The sequence below is a fragment of the Chironomus tepperi genome, unplaced genomic scaffold (assembly GCF_022539635.2).
Source record: "Chironomus tepperi strain 1889 unplaced genomic scaffold, CSIRO-AGI_Ctep_v1 contig_163, whole genome shotgun sequence".
Taxonomy (NCBI): Eukaryota; Metazoa; Arthropoda; class Insecta; order Diptera; family Chironomidae; genus Chironomus; species Chironomus tepperi.
Window position 1 is genome coordinate 1293403 of NW_027226285.1, and position 22091 is coordinate 1315493.

Sequence of the window (22091 nt, forward strand, 5' to 3'; positions counted from 1 at the left end):
TTTAATGTGACATGCTTTATTTTCATTTATTTTATCGATTTTTTTTTATTACTGTTTGTCTTTTATAGGATGATTTTATTGGATTTTAGTTAATATCGAGAATATCATTGATTGTTTCCCATTGTGGCAATTCTTGTTTTCGTAGAAATGCGATTTGGCTGTGAGGTCGTTCATTTATGATATGCAAGAGAAATGGATTTTTAGGCTCCCTACCACCTCTTCTTGCCGTACAACCCCTCTCAACACCCTAAAAAGCGAGCGTACTAAATAAGCAGCCCCTATGCTGAGCAATAGATTCAGTGGTCAATTTCTGGGGTGGTGGTACGGTACGGTACACCTTTGGTTTGATACAATGGTAAACCTGACATACAAAAGCGGTAAACAAGTCCCATATCAATGAAAGACCTGTAATATACATCATATCGTGCTGTACCCAAAATATCAGCCCCAGTACTGAGAATTTCACGTTACCATGCCTTCATACAATCCAAAAATTCAAATGAGTACACCAGAATCTCCCTTATGAATCCCAATTATTTCAAAATATACTGCATGTTATGCATCATCAAGCCCAAAGCACACAAAAATTCATTTTTTTTATCCCTAATAAAATTCCAATCTCAATGCAGCATGAAGCACTATTCTAAAAATAAACTTCAGTATCGTTGCTGTAAATTCCGATAGACCCAAAAACAAATCTTTCATGTGAAAAACCATGTAAACCACCTTGATTGCACATAAAAATAAAATAAAAAAATATTATTTTTATTTCCACTTTATTCACAATGCAGTCTGCATCAACAAGAGCAATTGCCATAAAGTTTTTCCGTTCTAAAAAAAAGTTTTTTATATTCATTTTCATTCTCCATTGAGTCGCTTCTTCTCTTATTTCAAAAGTGCACCTCTATGATGATAATTCTTATCGTCTTATGTTGGTTTATGCTTTCTGGCGGTTCTATATAAATTACCTCTTTGTTGTTTACTTATTAGCATTTTTTAATCGGTAGGTGGAACTGAGAGCTAGCAGAAAATTAAGAAATCTTGTCTGTCTATTTACGTAATTGTCGAATTTATTGTGATTATTCATGGCATGTCTATCATTCCTACCTACTAATCGGTATTATTTATTTATATATTTATTTACAGGAACTGAATTGACAGAGAGTTGTGAATGTGGATTTACTATTTTTGTGAAATTGGTTAACAAATAGTTTGACAGTTTTGAATTGAGCGCTGGATGTTTGCAGAGGATGCAGACTGTTTTTAATATTGTAACAAATATTGTCAATCATGGAAATTGGCAGACGGAAGACAGCGATAGAGTCAGCTTTAGACACCATTTGAGGGAGGCCATGGTTCACAGATTTACACATTACGTACGAGAGGCAATGAGCCTAAATGCGTCTTAGTTAAAGCAAGTATCAAATTTGGTACATCTGTTTAAAGAGATCGGAAAAAATCGCATACAAAAGCAGCGACCTGCACATGCATGCATGAACCATTACCTTTATTGGTATTTGACTTCTTTAAACCCTTATTTCTCATTCTAACCATCAGCATGCGTCAATAATCCATAACTTTAACATTCACCCCTTACTTTCCTTATGTCCAATCCACCTTCAACAGCCAAACAAATGCAATGTAATGCAATGCTTATGTACATTATAGCATGTTCAAAGTGAGAATCGACTATAAAAACAATTTTAATGGCGCATAACTAAAAGATGATAAGAGTTTCTGACCATAAGCACGAAATCACCATAAAATAAACGCAATGATGCAATAAAGTAAACGCGAAACGCTTTGCTGACTTTCTCATGATGATGCATTTTTTATTGCTTTTCTTTTTCTGGATCTTCTTGCTTGCTTCTTTGTTTTCTGTAGAAATGGATATGATAAGCTATATGAATGGATGAGGAAGAACGAGATGAAATGGACGTTTAATGGTGTAATGAAAAGTCAGATGCAACACATGAAGAAAGTACTTTAAAAACTGATTTCTTTCTTTTCTGTAGATTGAAAATTGAGGTTTCTATTATTTTCAGGATTAAAAGAAAATAGAGTTATGGGTTAAAGGGCAGATTTCATTGTGTTTGCTTTAATTTTGTCGGATTTTTTCAGTTGATTCTGTTTCATAAGAATCAATTTAGGGATCGTACGTAAGTTATAGTCATCAAGAATAGAATTTTAAGTGCGGTTCGTCTAAAACTTCAAGTTTACAAGCTTGGGCGGACTATAAGATACAGCCGGCCATTACAGGCCTATGGTTCTAGGTCAAACTCTAATTCTAGAGCACAAATTCCTCACGTCACTAAAAAAGATGTTTAAACCCCAAAGATCCCCACTTATTTAGTTACTTTGCTGACCATACAGATCAATTGGAATTCGTGGCCTCCCTCAGATGGTGCCTAAAGTTGGTTCTTTCGCCAGCTTCCTTCCGTGAGTACTTTATTCACTCTCGATCTCTTTTACGATCTAAAAAGTCATTATCCCCTCAATCGCTCCAATATACTCGACCCCATTTATGATCAACCACACCAAGCCATACATCAGCAGATCAAAAGCAGAAGTTTCCATTATTTTGAATATTTTTCAACAAGTTCGAAGGTCAATGAAGTTTCAAAACTCTTGATATGTAAAAAAATGTTCTCCTTTGTTGTATATAAGAAGTAAATTCCGACCACAAAAAAGTCTATTTTTAAACCGCACGAAATGCGCTCAGAATTGAAAGACCATTTGAAGTCAGTACAGTATTAATATGAAGCTTGTTTATATTTTTTTAAAGCCTTTTCATTTCATGGTTTAGATTAAAAATTTTTTTAATACGTTCGCATTTTTTGTTGTCAGTAATTTTTTTATTATTTCAATAAGCAATGCAAGTAATGATGTGTGGTTAACACTGTAAAGGCAGAGTTGATCGTAATTGCAATTAATTTTCATTTTTTGTTTATATTTCGAAACATCAAAACATAAAAAGTTTAATATAAATCAAAAAACAAGCATGTTGGAAAATTATGGCATGTCGATGATGGAAGCGCATTTTTATGGATGCATCTGATGACCTGAATATAGTCCGGTGTTTATAGAAACTGGATTAAACATAATTGGAATTAGGTAATTTTCAATTTTAAACAATTTTTTGTTTAATTTTCGGGAATTTTACTGCACGATTAGTATCTCAACCTGTCAACTACTCAAAATGTACACAAAATGCAGCACTGCTAACTAAAAAAAAATTCAACACAAATTTAATTTTATGTTTCGCTCCGAGATTTATTTCATAAAACAGAAAAGAGCAAGTTTCGAGTTGCACTTTTATGCTGAGTGTTGCAGGCACTTCATTCAACACAATTAATTCGATGAGTTATGTTTTCATGCTTGTTAACTGAGAAACTCAATGAAAATGCATTTCGTTGTGATTTAAAGTCGACTCGGAAGTTCTTTAAATTAATGACTTTCATCATTTCATTTGACAGTCACTTTGCAGATATCAGAGGCATATCCAGACGCATGGCAGGCGGAGTCATTGCATTTACGTTAAACGATGATGATAATGCAAGTCCACAGCATTAATAATAATTTTTGAGGATTTTTTTTGTCTTATTCAAGACGATCACTCGACTTGACTTGCATCGTAAGTGGAATTAATAAATTAAACATTTTTATTGGCGTCTGTAGACGATGACGATGAACAAGCAGCAGAAAAAACGATAGAAAATAACTTTTTATCATGAAAGAAAGTCTTGAGACTGACTTCAGATTAAATTCTTTTTTTGTGGACCTTTTTGTCTTTCCATTCACATCACATTATTTGGTGTTGCGTATGGGAAGCACGTCGTGGATGACATTCAGTTTCTATATTGATTTGATAATTAATGCAACAGCGCTAGTTGATGTCAATTCTTTTTATTTCTATTTTTATTGGATAAGAACCTTTTTTTTCAGGTTTCTCTTTTTGTGTAATCAAGATGGAATGAGATATCGTCTGTTTTATTGGAGTTAATTTTAGAAAACAAATTTTAAAATTCTTTTGAAATATCCACAAATAAAGGCAGTCTTTGAAGTCTTGATAAAACTTTCGCAAACTCAAAAATGTTAAATATTTCCTTTACATTATTAAAATTGGAATCTGTTTAAAAACAGCTCTCAAACCAGACGCCAGTTAGCTTCAAGTTTAATGCCCAATATTAATTTTTATTCTTCATGACTGGATATTTTCAACAGAAATAAAAATTATTTTTCGATCATCTTCTCATCCGTCTATACGAAAAAAATACAAATTGAATGATAATTAAATGAATAACACAAAGAAGAAGAAGCAGCAACAAGAATTTTTCTGTCACTTCTGTTCAGCATCATCATCATTTCTAATTATTTCAACTTGTGATTCTCTCATCATGAAGAATGCCGGCACTCATCGTGACCAAATGTAAACATTCGATGAATGTCAATTACGAGATGGAATCTTAGGAGGAAGATTTTGTTGTGTTTTAAGATTATTTGAATAGCATTTACTGTTATTAATGTGCTCTGATAATTATTATGGGGCAGTAAGTAGATGATGTCTATCAAGAGAATGAGGATTAACAAAGGAATTATACTTAGGTGGATTGGGAGGTTGAGGAAGTCGAAGTCTGACTAAAGCTGACCAAATGTCAATGTGGATACCTTTTTGCGACATCTCTTGAGCTCTGCCCTAAACCTAACCTCAATATTTGGCCCGATACAGCTCAATTTGTTGGTCAAAGCACCGATTAGTCGCCGTATGAACAATAAGACGCGAATACGCCTTGATGGAATCATGACGGCTGATTTCGATCCATTTTTACAGCAAGTTCACCTCTTTGTGCTGCTCGGGGACATAACTATCGAATGAAGAAGTATTCCATCTTCAACAAAATGATGGAATTTCTCTATAAAATTCCATTAAAAATCTGATAAAATGTTCCTCAGGAATGTAGGCTTAAAACAAAAGCCAACAATAAATTTACAGCAGTGCTAATGTAAAGCGAAAACATTTATGAAATTTTTTTATTTGTTCGCCTTTTAATCTCATTCGTGACTCGCCAACGCACTTTTCATTTCACTTTAAGTAATAAGAATCCAAAAATGGAATATGAGCAACAGCAGCGGTGATTGTTTAATGTTTCTTGCGCATGGCATGCATGTTGTCATCAATTCGATTATTTATGTTATTTTTTTTTTGTGTCTCAATTTTTATTTTTTAATTTTTTTCCTATCCGTCTACAGCCTGAACCATTTCTACTCAATTTGATGCTTATAATCTGTGTAGTTTCCAATTTGATGGCTATGAAGTTTATTTTTAGAGCATGTTATATTTTTGTATAGTGTAAACAAGAAAGGCAGTAAAATATTAAGTGGGTATTAAAAATTGGATAGAATTTAAACGCATGTAATTAAATTATTGAGGTTTTAATTTAGAATATTGATGGGAAATTGTATATGAAGTACAGAATTGAGTCTGCAGTGTTTGAATGTTCCTTATGGTTCGTCCAAGGCTGCAGATCGTCATTCTTTGTCTGCAGACCTGCAGTTTTAGACTAACCACATCTTGAAAACATATCAAAAATTACACCGCGGCATACACTTCATACAACTGCTCTAGACTCTAGAGACTCAACCCTATATACTCAAAATAAGCATTAAAGCTTTACATCCAATATCCCACACCACAATCCACCTCCTATCTTCAAAATTTCATCTAAAAATAGCCATTTCACTGCTCACATGTAAAGTGCAATGTACCAGTAATAATTGAGAGCCCTTGATCACCATTGTCATCACATTCAATAGACAAGTCCACAAAAAAAAATATTGTCATCAAGTTGATTTTTAATGAACACATAATGACAGAAAAAAGCAGTCGACAAATTAGTGATGAATAAAAAATTAGAAAGTCAAACAAAACGGGGCAACGGAGCAGCTTCTGTGTGTGGCATTTTTTGTGTAATTAAAATTTTCATACTCACTCGGTCTATCGAGCTCATTAACGAGATCATCGGCATCATTGTATATCCCGCATGTGATTTTAAATTCATTGAGGAAGCAAAAAAGACTGAAAATTGAAAAAAATGTAAAACACTTTTTCCTCATTTTCCATTGCACATTTATCGACATTTTTTGTGTAAGTATAATTTTTTTAAGGTTTTATGCTGGATATTTTTTTAAAATGTTCCTTATTTCTGTTTATTTTCACTATTTTTTTTTTTACATTTCACTTAAACTTCTTCTTGTTGTTTACATTGCACTTGCAGCGGTCCGCTTGCCATAGCGTGTTTCTGCTGTGAATTTCAAATTTAATTTTCCATCTCTCTGTGTCCAACTGTCATCGCATTTTTGGTGCATTGCAGTATAGAGAGAAATTTTTATATTTTTTATATATATTCTTCAACAAGCTACACACATAGACACAACAAAACTTTTTTAAAATTTCTTCTAAGTTATGCACATTCAGGAGCTCTTTACAAGCATCAGCATAAGCACTTGACACTACACAAATATCCACTCCATGTGTTGTTGATGGTGATGATTTTGAATTGAGGATTCATATTTTTTTTTATGGGCAAATAGAAAGAAATTCTTAACAAGCAACTCGAAAATAACAATGATGACAATTGTAGATGTTTAGACACTTTACGCTGTCGGTGGCACTTTTCTCGTTTCTTCTTCTTTTTTGTGTTTCGTTCTTTAATAAACTTGTTGATTTTTTTTTCTCTTCTTTTATGCTTCAATTATTTTTTTTTGTTCCATTTCTCTTTGAGAATTTCTTTTCTTTTTGTGTTCCTTCTTGCTTTCTTTCACTCTGTTTTATGTCTTGTTCTGCTTCTGTTCTTCTTCTTCTCCTCCCTTTTTATTATGAATTCTTGTCAGTTGCTGTACCTTAAATGAGATGGAAATACACGCAATAAATATTTATTTCTTGGAAATAATGTCAAATGATTTTTGTATAGTCTCTTTTTTTTGGTGTCATGGTATTATTCGATAAATATCTCTCTTTTTTTAACTCAATCGTTCTTATCAAATGTGACGTCAAAAATTCTTGTGACAGAACAAAAATAATATTTTATTCATGCATCGATGGGAATTTAAGGGAAATTTTAGAAGTCTTATAACAAGTTTGGTATTTATTGTCTTTAAGTCTTGGTGTCTGCCCGAGTGACACAAATGAGGAAGGCTTTGTATGGCTACCATATGGCTGTCGAAAATAGGCAGTAAAAATAGACTGGCAATAATAGGTTTAGCAAGGCCTTTTAAGTTGTATAGTGAAGCCTCTTTCATTTGGGTCAAGGTGTTAGTCAAGCTATGGACCTATCTACTTGAATCCTACTTAAAAGTAGCTATTACAACATATTTTTGAATATACTCCGAATATTATCATCAATAAAGCCTGCTTCTAAAAGTCAAATTCTACGAAACTGTCTGACCTTAACATGCTCCAGAAATTAACTAATGAATCTCAATTGATCTGGATGACTAGTTAAACAACCCTAGCAGTACAATGAAGTTGCAGGAGCATTTCTACATTGTCACATTAACCACAATACGTGGAATTGTGTCCTGACAAGACCGTGATGGCAATTTTGTCACATTCTCGAGAAAAAGGTTGTCACATCATGCAACTCAGATGGGACGTATCCTTAATAGGAAATGAAGGAGGGAGGGAGATATGCGGGTGAGTGGTTCAAATTCTTAGAGCTGTATGCGCATAATTACATACAATTGTCGAACTCTAGAAACTCTAGAAATAACAAACCTACTATAAGCGCTTATAGCCCACACAATCGTAATTTTTACTACTGACTAAGTTTTACGGTTGCTTCATTTTTTGTATTTGCAAATTTTTGGCGAGGGTAGAAATAAGTCAAAATATTTTTAGAAATATTTCGGATGCTTTGTCAATTTTTTTTCCTATCTTTGTTTATTTATTTATGAAAATTGATTCGCCTACGCTGAATTACCAGCATAAGAACTGTTCAAATATTTTTATACCGAACATTCTTTGAGTTTATCACAAAGAATTTGAACTCATTTAATTATTTTCATAACAGAAATAATATTTACAATTTTAAGCTACATAATTAAGACAAATTAGATTACATTTTATAAAAGTCACACAAAAAAATCGGAATCAAAATTGTTCCTAAGTCACAACAAAAAAATGTCGTCTTTAAGAATGTCATAATCTTAAATCAGATAACGTAACATCTTAATGTTCACAAATGGCATTATTCATGTATTCATTTATACAAAAGGAGAAAAAAAGAAGATGAGAACATTACAGCATATCATATTATCTCTATACGTTACATCATATACAGTACGTAACATAACAATATTATGCTTATGTGTTTTCCTTTTGTTAAAGTAAAATTGAAATTTGAGGAAATTGAATTATGATTTTTTTTAAAGGAAATACTTCAATGCTTGAAGACATTCATATGTAACAGCATATAGGAACATGTGTGCGACTTAATATTTATCATTGTATCATGACTTGGTTTTTTTTTCTTCAACTCTGTATCCTCAAATTAATGATAATATTAAGGAAATTCTTTCAGGAAGTCGATGAAGTAGCGAAATTTTAAGGCACGATCACGCAATAGCGATCTTAACACAATCTTATAATTACTATCATTAAGCATTAATGACCTAACACAATTTTCAAAAGAACTGCCATAATTTACCATGCACAAAAAATTATGGGCCGAATTATTAAACAATATGGAAAATGAGAAAGGCTTTGTTCAGTCACGGAAAACTATAAAAATCGAAAATCATCAGATTTAATAAGGATGATAAACTACATTTTCAATAGAACTTAATTTTTCAGACTTATTCAATTTCAGTTAATCAATATCTAGGGCTTGTAATTAATTTTAGATTTAACTTCTACTACGTATCTTATCTGCTACCCCAATGGTAATTAATTATAATCAAAAAAACAGTTCAAATAAGAACAAGAAAACTTAAGTGTCGTTGGAAATTGTTTTGTTATTTGCTTGCTTCCTTTTTTTAGTTGTCTTCGAAATTGCTTTCATTGTTTAATATTGACAGATGTTGCGTAGTAATGGAATGACCTTGACATTTTTGAGTGAAAAATAACAAAAGTACTCGACCTTTTCTACTCGTCCTCATGAGTTTGCTCCTCGTTTGCTCGAGCTCATGGAGCAAATTCAGTGCGAAATTGTCTCAGAGATCATAACGCTTATTAGTTTGCAAATTTTGAAAATGACCTGACCTACAGGACAAGATCTAGAATCACTTTTAATCAATTTACCAGAACTGGCAATGGATCCGGATTTTGTAAGGAAAAGACGATTCGACTCGACTCGACTCCATACATCCAAACGTTAAAGAACATCTAGAGCTAAAGCTTTCTAAGATGTCTGATTGTAGAGATATAACGGTCCTCATCCAGTCAGCTAGCTAACCAACCCAGCAAACTGTTTTAGAGGTCATTCACCTATTATGTAACGCAATTAGAGAGGGATAAGTTCGTAAACTGAAGGTCAAGAAAGGAACGGCCCCTAAAAATGCCGTCATGCAATCTTCAAAAGTGTCAAAATTCAGACTCAAAAGTCTTTAAAAAATATTTTCTTTTCTAAACCAAAACTCTCAATTTTCCCAGAAAACCTAGAAGGGTTAAAAACACAGCCAAACCTCAAAAACGTCTATCTTAAATTCTTCATGTTTATAAACACGCTGGAAACGAAAGCAATTGCTTATCTACACGCGCCAAAAATTCCACTAATTAATTCAAGATTCTTTTTTGCTTTGAGAATTTCTCAAATAAAATTGAATTTTTTAAGTCTTTTCCATTTTTTCCGTTTTTGGAATTAATTTGATGTAAAAATCGTCAATCCTAATTAACCTTAAGAAATTAAATTAATGAATGTCGTAGAGCACATTTCATACTTTTTTTTTGATGACAAAGTTTTTCATGTGAGTTGAAAAATGTTGAAATTAAATTTTAATAAAATTGTTCCTCTTTTGATCCCTTGAGTGACTTTTTGGCGTATTTCTGAGTTTTTGGGGTATAGACTTGAGCAGATTCTTGAATTTTTTGATGATAAACCCGCTCAACAGCCATTAAAATACCTAATAAGTTGTACATTAGGGTTGGTCAGCCTTTAATTCGTCGTGGCACACTTTGGTAGTAAGCCTCGACCAAAATCTCACAAGGCGTACAGTTCGTGACATTTTCAAAGAGTTTGAGACACAGTAGTGTACCGTGGCACACAGGTTGCCCACAACTGTTCTACATTGTTCAAAAATCAGAAAAAAATTCTTCAATTAAATAGAAATTTTTGGATAGTTCACAACTTTAACTAATGCAAAGAACAAATGTGGACATGAAAATCACACAAAAAATGGAAACACTTATGATGACAAAACACTGACCCAAATTGTCAGCAATATCTGTCCAAAATCATACCGAAGGGAAAATGCTATTTTCACATCAAAAATTATCATTTTTCATTTCTCTTAGCTTTATGCTGAGCACAAAGGAACATCTTTTTTTTTCACTCAACCATCACCACCATTGTCGTCTCCTTTTTCATGTCAGTCGCATGTACAGAGCTCATCTACATACATATATGGGATGGTATGTATATACATATATGTATTAAAATGATGCCGTGAGGCAATTTCAAGATAACACCCTGAATTAATGTGACTCTGCTTTTTTTCCGTGTGCCTTTATTTCACTCGAAAAAGAAAAAAAATTGTTCCGTGTGACAATCAGGCAAGCAGAGAGTGGAAATAATGTCAAAGAGCTTTTTGAAGATTTTTTACGCTTGAATATTCCACATTAATTAAGTTTTGCCTCGCATTATTATTTTTTTCTCTCCTCTTTTTGCCTGCCTTGTTCTCTCATATTAAAATTAAATTCGTACGACATTATACAATAAAAATATTTAAAATAAATGCTAAAACTTGAATTTTTTAACAACATGATTATCTCTTAGAGATGCCTTTAAGGCTGTCTGATGTCTTTGTGACTGTTTACTCTCGTATCATAGATTAAATTAAAATTTTTAATACTTTTTGACGCATTTTGAGGTTTTGGAGTAAATATTATTGATTATTAAAATATGGGGATTGTTCGTAAATGATGTCACATCTCTTCTTCTGTCGTTTTGTGTCTATTTGCGTATTTCTATGTCTCTATGTGCTCCTCTATATATGTCTGTATTCATATCTATTCTTAAAGATCTCTCTGTATACCTTTAAATTCCTATGTATCCTTTTGTGTCTATTTACATTCATATGTATCTATCTGTGTCAATCTGTATCCTTATGTATTCCTCTAAATTACTCAGTTTCCTTCTTTATCCATCTCAGGACTCTTCTATATCTTTCCGCATCCCCTGGTTTCTCTGTAAGTCTTTATGTAACATTTTATTTCCTTCTTTATTCAATTTGTGTACAATATTGACCCGCTGTATTGCTCTGCGTTCATCCTTATTCATCTATGCACACTATCTCTTTCTCGGCTCTCGTGTGCCCGTCCTAATCCCTAACTCACCCTACCCAAGTGGACAATCGAGTATCATTAGTCGATCTTGGGTCCACTATCATTCTTTTCCTCTATTTCCATGTTCCTCTACCCCTCCTTAACTCGTCCAATTTCCACACATCAAATAACGAATGACCCCAACCTCATATCAATTCCTAACAATCTCCTTATAATTAAAAATGCGTCATTAACACTCAAAAATTGGCATTATTTACAATCTTGTATTTTGTTCTTTCTTATCATCGTCGTCGATGTTGTTGCCGTTTTTTTGAATGTTTCTTTTTAATCAAATTCAAATTGATTTTTTTTTTCTGTCTTCGATTCCTCTTCTCTAAGGTATTTGTTTGAGATTCATCGACAAAATGTATAAATTAAGTCACTGAGAAAGATGAAGCTGCGGGGTGAACATTATTTATGTTGAAATGAGACATATATCAATTCCGTGAAATTGAGAGTGCAATATTGAGTTACTTTTTATGTTTTAATCCTGACAAATTTAAGGCTGAATTTGTCAGTGATTGGTGGAATTTAAAACTGATAGATTAAGGCCGAGTAGCATAAATGAAGGAGGATTTGACTGGATGGCTGTCAAATGTACGCAACTTCCATTTGGTGTTAATAGAAGAGGTTTATAAGAGCCATAAGAGTACCGTGACGGAGCCTTCTTGACATGAGTCGCTCGGGTTATTATGTAATGTAACCTTGAACACAGCACCAAACGTGCTGTAATTTATGAATAATTAAACTCATTTCCCCTCTAGATAAATGAACAAATAAGCCATAAAACTTCATCAATCTTCTTAATTCAACAGAAAGTTGTTCCTACTCAAAAAACTCTCTTCTAGACAAATTTTATCGATTTTTAATTAATATAACATTCAGTCAACTGTAGGGTAGTCTTTAAAAATGGCTTGTAAAATATTTTCAGAAATAATTTTTTTTCCCTTCCTCAAAAGTTTTTTTTTTTGCTTTCTTTGGAGATACTTCATAAAATAAAAAAAAATTCAAATTCTTCAGAATAAAAAGTTTAATTATTTTTAAGAGCTCTTAAACATTTTCCTTTCTGACTGCAGTCTTGGAAACAGTCAAGAAACTTAAGTTCTTGAAAATATTTTCCTAATTATAATGAAAATTTTTTGTAAGCACTTTAAATTGGTCGACTTGAAAAAGTTATTGTTGGAGTTGTTTCAAAATTGGGGTTACTGAAAATTGGATTTTCAGGGCTGATTGGTCATTTAATTGATGAACTTTAATTAAATTGAGTTGTTTCAGAAGGTAGAGTTGACTCTAGTTGACATTTTGATACAAAATTTGAGTCACCTTTAAGCTGGCTCAATTAAGGGGAGGGGGTATGCAGGGAGGTCAAACCTACCCCACCTCCGACATTTTTGCAATCCGAATCTATTCAAAAACTGCCGACTATCCCTAATACCAAATACCCAAACTAAAATACCAAAATTTTGTGTTAAAATTCACACGTTCTACTCTTCATGCTTAATATGACAGAAAATTGTACTGTAATTAAATAATCAATCACCCGAAAAGGGTGTATAGAAGGTATTTTTGGGGTTTATCGACTCCATGATAGTTGTAAAAGTTTATAATTATAGCTTATGGTATCATAATAGCACATTGCATGATTCTCTAACGTAGAGAATGTGTAATATCCTAATATTTTGTGGATTAATAAGTCTATTAGTTTGTGTCTTCAATACTCATCATGGTAAATGTGAGTTTGATGATTCTGGTATGGAATTATGTTAAGGTTAGGAATTCTTTGGGTTCCTTCAGATGTGTCAGCCTGAGCAGAATGGCAAATTGTATTGCTTGTTGTAAAGACTGGATAAAAAAAGATTGCTACGCTGCCATTAGAGCATATTCACGTCTTGAAGTCAACGTGACTACGGAGTGATGCTTTAGTGACTCCATTGTGCTACTCGGATCAAAGCTGGGTGGCAGATTACGCCAGAAAATATCAAAAATGTGTCAAGTTGGTTACAGTTTTACAATAAATCAGAGTTCATACCCACCATACCCTGATTGTGACAGGCTTTAATTAATCGACTGTAACTTTCGATGAATAACAGCCTGTTCCATTCGGAGATTGGTTTGACTTGAATTTTTTGACTTTCATAATGTCCTAAAAGTATTCCTATAGATCCCCTACCCGCTAACAACGTCATACAATGATGAACCCTCCAAGAATCATCATCCAAATCGAAATGCTCTAATAAAAATTATCTCATAGCATTAAAAAGTTTTAATCTGCGTTGGCGCCTCAATAACAAAAAATCTCAAATTCCCGGTTTGATTATCAATAAATAATCCACTTAAACGTGCTACATTTAGCGTATAAATATTCAATAAGTCCACAAACAAAAACAATATCATTCGACCTTCTCTACTTAAATCCTCTCTTGTTTAAGTCAAAAGAATGAAAAACAACAAAAAAAATCTTTTGTGTCTTCCTAAAAATATCACACCGCACAATTCATTGCCACACACACCTTCTAATGCCACCAAAGTTCCTGTTAATTTTTCATTCTCTAGCTTCTATTATCTCCATTAGAACAGCAGGTTAATACTTCGACTTTTGTCCCATTATAACAACATACAATTAATCATTACATTGTTATGCAAGTTAGTCAAGCTATCTCATCAATTCCAAGCAGTTTTAAGTTGTCTTGAGAGAATTCTTAAATTTTTTTAAGGCGACATTCCTTGGGACAGATAAAGGCGTTTGGGGGGATTGAAGATAAATTTTCTTGCAAATTTGCATCTTTTTTGTGCTTGCTCGCGTTTCTTCTTTCCACGTCTCATCTCTGCTAAGTGTTTTATGATGCGAGAAATTGAAAAATTTTTCAGTACATTCTTTTTGGCATCAAGAGGATTTTTGAGAGCATATTTTTTGATGGCACAAAAAAAGGGGAGCTTTGATCCATGATATAATATTAAAATTCAAGGTTTTAAGGAAGTTGCAATATCTTGTAGCTGCAATCTGCGTCTATTTCTGATAAAGTCGCATGACTCAAAAACAATCGCTTTAATTCCATCCATGCTTAACACAAAATAAATCGTATTTCTTCAATTAATTGGAATCTGGGGAGCATTGTTATCCAACAACAGCTATAGCATGTTAAAAGACATTAAGTAGACAGATAATTGCTCCCATAACATAAGTAGACACAACGCAAAAAAACACGGAAAGAGAGAGGGAAAAAAAATGTTGTTTAATTAATTAAAGCAAATTAATCTTAAATTTATTGTCCATCATCAAAGACGATCATCATGACATGATCATCATGTCTATATGTCGTACGTCCTTCATGGGAAATAAACATCATCAATTTTAGTTTCGGTTCTTCACATGATTTCAAATGGGAGAAAAAATGTCGCAAAAATTGTTTCTCTTATTAGATTTACATAAATTCAAATTAGATAAACAGGTGAAGATGATGATGAGTATGGGAGGCATGGATGGATGTGGTTTGGAGCGCATACTTGGGTATATTAGATATGTATTTGATATTGGAAACTAAAGGGCTTTTTATGGTCAATTTTATACATTTTTTTGGTTTTTAAGATATTTTTCTGTATTTTTAGTTCTCTTGTACAAGCCAGCGTGTAGTGTTCCCTAACAGACTGCTTTCGTGGTTCAGAAAGAGTATCAACCATCAACCAGATACCATTGAGGTATCAAATTCGTAGTACAAGAGTGAAAAGTTCAGCCTCATCCCAACGTGAGCCAAGTTTGAACCCAAATTCCACTTAATCTAATCCCAAGCCAAATAGGATCCTTAATAAATTTTGTAAGCAAAAGTTTCCAAACTTCAGGCAAAATGTTCATTAAAATTTCATGAAATTAAATCGAATTTGATTAAAAAATTACACTTTTCTGTCGAGAAAGAACTTTTCTTTTGAAGAACTAGAATTATTCATAATTGCTAGGTGTCATGAAACAGCACAAATAGTTCAGAAGTTAAACTTCTTCATGCTATTAATAGTCTCACAAAAAACAACATTTACCCAGCCAAACGAAATGAATAGCTAACAACACGAATAATCAGTAAAAAAGAAAAATCTCCATAAAAAACAAGTTTCGGCTGATTGAATGTAAAGAATTCTCTATCAGAAGGAATTTAACTCACGCTGATTGTCATCAAAAATTCATGAAAATTAACAAAATATATAAAAAGCCAAACCAAACCAAGAAAAAATACAGAAATTAATCAATTTGCTGATTATAATCTCATTATCATAAAAGTGTCTTAAATGAGCCTCCCTTCTGGCTTCTATGTCACTTCTATTGTACAGCCGTAAGCTATGAAGAAAGCTCATTTACTCCACCTCTGTTTAGACAGATAATTGATGATTTAATGAACTTTTTTTTAAGCTCTCGATTGTTCCTTAACAAAAGATTCTATCCTCTATTATTTAACTCTGAGGAATTTTTTACGTCGCAGACGGGTAGGCATGAAAGAAAAAAGGAAAAAGGGGAATTAAAACAAGCCATGATGAAGAAGAAAAAGTTGAAAACTTTTAAAGGCACATTATTCAACTTGAGGCATTTTATCGTCAATAAAATAACTGCTTAAAGCCATTCGACCTTGTTGTAAAATAATTGTTATTGTTTTCTTTCCCTTTTTTGCGCTCATTTTAAGCTGGATGAGGAAAATTTTGCTTCCAGCGTATTATGCTTTTTGATGTGAACATTTTCGTGAGTATTTGCTGATTGATTTGTCTGTCGAGTATTTATTCGTTGACTGTAGGATCAATTGTTTGGTTGGGAAAACATGAGTAAAGGAGCTTACAAGTCAATGATGTCTAATTATAGCAATCGATTCTTAAAATTATATTTTTGATACCTAGAATGGAGGTAAGAGCTTTTCAAGAACCAATATAGACTTGACGTACACAATGAGGAGCTTAAGGATGGCTTTAGCATCATGACGTAAATGACATGAAGTCAAAGAACACTCGTGTGTATCAACACCACGTAAAAATGGCCAAAAATCCTATCCCAGAACAGTATGACTCTAGTCCTAGGTCGGATTCGTAAACCATACCTAACATACTTCCAACAACATAAAACCGATCCCACCCCATCCCCAACAATCTTATACTAAGTTCAATGTATTCAATTTGACATTCAAAACGTCTTTTTCTTGCTTGCTTTTTCCATTCAATAAATTGCATTAGCTTCAATTCAGTATGCTAAACAAGTCAGAGCTCCCTCAATTCGACATTCAGTCATTCAATCTTCCTAAAAAAAAATTCCCTCCAAAACATTCAGTTTGACATGAAATGATTCAATCTCAAATATTGATTTTAGTCAATTTGTATCATAAACAATTTGTATTATTAGTCATGACAAGGAAATATGCGCTATTTGTCAACAAGTTCTCAGAATTAATATTTGTTGTTGTTGTTTCCATTCTTAAAACTCTATTAGAGATGAGAGTCATTTTAATGAAGAAATTGTGGATATTTTGCCCATATTTATGTAATGTAATCACATAAAGCTGTATAGGAATGAGTATTTGTGGATGTAGAGTGTTTGCGATGAACTTAAACTTGACTCCATTGAGACCACTTTTGTTGCTGGATTAAAACTAGCACTTTAGCAAATTCATTTCAAACGTACTTAAATGTGCACTGATGGCAAGCTTTATGACTTCATTTAAAGTCATTAATTTTAACTGTGATGATTAAGATGGTAAAAAATGTTTCTCGCACTTAATATGCGAGAACCTTCACGGAAGGGTTGATAAAGTTTTTTTTCCTGTCCCTTCCTTGCTACTCACAAAATCTGTTGTACACATAAATCCCTTCCAAAGTATTTTGGGGGATTTATTAAGGCTTACATTCTTATAATCTCTCGTTTTCTGCGAGAACTCAAACTACAAAATTTTCTCATTTATTTTGATGAAAAAAAAGTATTTTTTTAAGGAACGAAATTTTGTGGTGAGGCATTTTTATGGCAGATTTTTAATGGACTTACTTACTTCGTTCGTAAAGGGCGCACGTGGGCTTATTGCATCATTGAGAGTTTGTAGAAAGCTAGCTGTAGATAATTTTTGGCAATTTTTAGGGACTAAGATTTTCATTGGAAGTTTTGAGCAACTTTTTTGGAATTTATGAGTTACGACGTATGAGATTTATGTGAAAAAGAAGTTCTAAGGCTTTATGGTGATGGAATAGAGAAATGACTGCTGCATACAAGCATGTAATTAGTATCTTTGAGAAGAGGATCCTTGAAGTCATCATTGGACCCAAGAGAATAGTATATCAGCATAAATGTAACGAAAACACAGATCAGGTCTCTAAATCTGACTTTGCAGAGGGCATAAGAGCTTGTGGACGACCAATGAACTCTTAGAGGAAGCCAACGATAGAGCCAGCTTAAGGCCTCATCTGAGGGAGCCAATGGACGAAGATTGTTCAATACGACCACGGAAGTAAGTAGATAAATTGACCAAAATGAGTCAAAATGCTCTAACAAACTCTAAAAGCTAATTCCTAGAACAAATCAGACATCATTTCTTAATGACCAAATCCAAAACAACATTCCAACGACAAAACTCTTCTAAACTAGTTTACAACCTCGCCAATTTACACTCACTACCAGATTAATTAAAAATTCACAACAAATATCCTAGTTGATTGATTAATATAGTCAAATTTTAAAAGTTAATTTAAATAATTAATGAAAAATATTTTCATAATTTTTGACTTCTTCTCATTTTCATGCAAAAGCAGAGTCGCTACTTGCCATAAAAGGTAAAAAATACAAATCAAGTGAACTTCCACGCGCGAGTTTAAATTAACATCATAAAAAGACTTTTTATGATTCCGATTGATGGCTTTAATGATGCCTGTGACTGCATGGGCAATGATAATTAAGTCAATATTTCGTTGGAAGTAAAAATTAGTGCTTTACGGCGTGTAATCTTGATTATTTTTTTTTTTATTTGTTGTTGGATGATCTAAGAGATTCAGGCGTGAAAAGAAGATCGAATGCGGGTAATAATTATTTGTGTCTGTAATGCGTTAAATTGATATGTAAGCTGTAATTTGGTGTTGATGAGCAATTGCTGGATTATGGACTGGATGGATTATAAATTGACGTTTGAGTTTTGCATTTCAAAATAAAGTCCACTTGATTATCGATAATTTATATCATCTGGCATTTAAAAATCCGAGCAGCAAAACGTGTTCCCTTAATGAAGCGCTACGTCACCGTATTGACGGTAAGACCATCTTACTAAGACGTCAAGTTGTACTGAAGGCACTGTGACGGTTTATTTATACCCTTCACTAAGGCGAAAAAGGCAATTTACCACCTTGTCATGCTCGGACATGACATATACTTCTGTCAAAATATCAAAAGCTTCTAGTTTTAAGCATGAATTTTTTTACGACCACCAAAATGCTAAAGCTATGAAATCTTTTAATAAGGATAATATAATTTCTGTCGAATATGACTAATAAAAGCTTCATGATTCGTTATAGCTACAATAAAAAGCACTACATCACATTTATGGCTTGTCTATTTTGACCAAAAAATAAAATTCTGCGATATTTCACACTGAATTAATATTTCTGTCATGCTTCGTCACCTTGCTCATCAGACAATTATTGTTCTTATTTTTAGCAAGTTCCATTCATCACCTCCCTAATTTAAAGTTATGAATAACCTTCAATAATGAACAAAGTTAGCTACCTCAGAAGTTCATTCAGTCGTTCATTCATAAATTTATGACTGAATCAAGCAGTGAGTGAAATTTTTTAAGGGAAAGAATAGCTTTAATGCACAGTCATTAATCCTAATTAATTTATCTTTCTCTCTTTCTTTCCTCCTTATTCAACTTTGCAGAACCAAAAAAATACGACAAAAAAAATTTAATGATCACGCAAATTCCACTAATTCACTGCTGCCCAAATTAGTCGTTAAGGAAGAATGAGAATTTTAACTTGTCATAAAGAAATTCTTTTTTTATAATGAAAAAGTGAGGAAAAAAAGTTTTTTTTTTTATTCTGCCTTCATGTGGAATGTGCTTTGGAATTTTCTTACATGACGTTAAGAATTTTATTTTAGTTTCTGTTCCTCTTCTTACTTGACTTTTTTGCTATTACTCCCCTTGGAAAAATTATGATGATGAAAATAAGTAAGAATTATGGTTTATGGAGTAATTTGGCATGGAAATGAGGAGTTACTTAATGATTTTTGGAGGTTGCTTAATTTTTTAATTTATAGATTTTGATGGGGGTTGAGGTCGTTGACAGGATATTTGGTTTATTAAGTCATAGCCTCGCAAATCCTCAACTTCATTTGTAGAATTATTTGAAAATGTCAGATATGATTGCCATGTGAATACTTTAGTCACATCTCTAGTTTAAATCATATTCTATACCAGATTTTTGGGGGGTCTCATCATCCCCGTCCAACCCTTTCTTAGCTAAATTAGTGATGTATTCAGCTTAGAGGTTCGTCCAAAATTGTAGTCCTGCAGACAAAAATTCAGATCGGCAGCCTAGGCCAGACCATGAAGTAAGCCAAATTTTGCAGGCCTGTACATCTAAAATGCAGAGAATGCAGGTGGTCATATCGGATCCTTCAACATTTCTGTGGCTCATAATTTTAATTCTAAACTAATTCCACTATGTAATGCACCAACAATTTCCCAATATTTAACTAAAACCACAACAAAACTATTCAAATAAAACTATAGACAGGTATTCAATTTCAATTACAATCAAACCCCAAATCATTCAAAGGGCTTTACAATAATAAAAAACTGAACAGCAGCCAAACAAAAACTTTATATTTCCCTCTAATTGAACATTCGTGGCTGCATTAGCTGAATTTAAAGTTTCAAAAAAATCCACCTCATGTGCGATTTTTTTTTTCAAAACGTGCGGAAGTTTTTATTGTAACTTTTATTCCCAGTTCTGCATTGGGTAAATGCAAATGGCTGAAGTAAAAAAGTTTCAGTGTTTTGAGTGCACATTTCACTATTGCCGCAATTGGCAGTATTTGTGTTTATTTTCCTCTTAACGATTGTGATATTTGAGAAGCTATAGAGCGGATGTGAAGCATTTCTGTATGGATGAATGCTTTGTCACTTTGAATAGGATTTATATTTTTTCATGTGAAATTTGATCTGAATTTATATTTGAATTTTGAGGATTGTTTTGGATGATAGAATGAGTTTTGAGGAATTTATACCAAGTTCTGGAATTTGGCAATTTTGTATAGAAAGCTCAACCCCTACAGCAATGTCACTAAATGCGTCTATAAAAATCGAATCAAGTCTATTCATTGCTACCAAAAGACTTTATTTATTTTTCAGTTTCCAAACATATAATTGAACCTCACTATGGGAATTTCTCCTTGCCTCCTTTCAAAAAAGCTCATCGCTCTGTTATTTTGATTCTATTTAAGCATCACGTTTGTGTATCAATTCGATTCGAACTATTATAGTGTGTGCCATCCATGACACGTTTAAAATCCTTTTTCTTTATTCCTCTCATTCCTTTCAATATTTGATTAATTCAATCACTAAATGGAGCTCCGAAAAATTTCTCTCAGCACATACACAAAAAAAAAAGTTCATCGATTTTCTCTTCTGGGTCTCTTATTTACTAGGATTGAAAAATAAAAGGAAGAAGAAACAACAGACGAAATTTATTGAAATAAATTTTTTATATATTCAGGACGACAAGATTGAGTTACTATGGGAGCTATAATATTCAAAATTGATTATGCAGGCGAGTTGGTTCCTAAAAAATGTTCATCTACGTACACGTTTTCAATATCAATAATATCATATCCATGCGACACCATTTACCAAAAAAATAAGAGACGAGAAAAATGTTTCATTCTTACTTCCAACACTCTATTTCGGATGGGAAACGAAGAAGGCAATCAGATCAATTTCGGTTATGCACGTTTTTCAATATTTTATACTTTTTTTTTCTCATTCATTCATTTTTCGTTATTTTTTTATATGCTTTTATCACTTCACTTCATTTCATTTCATTATTTCTGTATTTCGTGCCCTTATTTATGCTGCTCACTTTTTTAAGGATTTTTTATCAATTTTTTTCCTTCATCGATTTTTTTTTGTCAATTCTTTATTTTTTAAATCCACAAAATATCAACAAATTTGTCTAAAATTTAACATATTCAATCCACTTAGTCACTTTACATCAAGTTCTGATGCTTTACAAAAAATAATCCAAAAAATTGTTCTTCAAATTTCTTCCGTGAATCGAAAAAATCGTCTCATCATCTTAAATTCCACGGCTGAACTAACTCTTGCCGCCTGTGTTGTTTCTGTCTTTTTTTACATTCTACATCTACGTACAACATACAATTTCTCTTACGTCTTACGTTTTTACGTATCCTCTCACAATCCACATATTCTCTCAGTCTCTCATTTGACTCTCAAACGTGAGAGATGTTCATCACATGTCGGCATGAAAAAAAAAAGTAGTTTTTAAGAACAACAACAAATAATATATCGGTAAATGGGAAAAAAGAGAA

The 22091-nt window shown here is 32.8% G+C and overlaps 1 protein-coding gene across 1 annotated transcript in view; it reads right to left on the reverse strand.

The window, feature by feature from the left end:
• The window catches only part of side-IV (sidestep IV), a 39349-nt gene extending 17508 nt beyond the window's left edge, over positions 1 to 21841 (reverse strand). The window contains exons 1-2 of the mRNA XM_070637700.1: positions 21432 to 21841; positions 5991 to 6900 (exon numbers count right to left, since the gene is read on the reverse strand). Coding sequence (XP_070493801.1) covers positions 5991 to 6138 — 148 coding nt within the window. The 5' untranslated portion in view covers positions 6139 to 6900; positions 21432 to 21841. The remainder of the gene's footprint in view (positions 1 to 5990; positions 6901 to 21431) is intronic.
• Between the last annotated feature and the right edge of the window lie 250 nt (positions 21842 to 22091).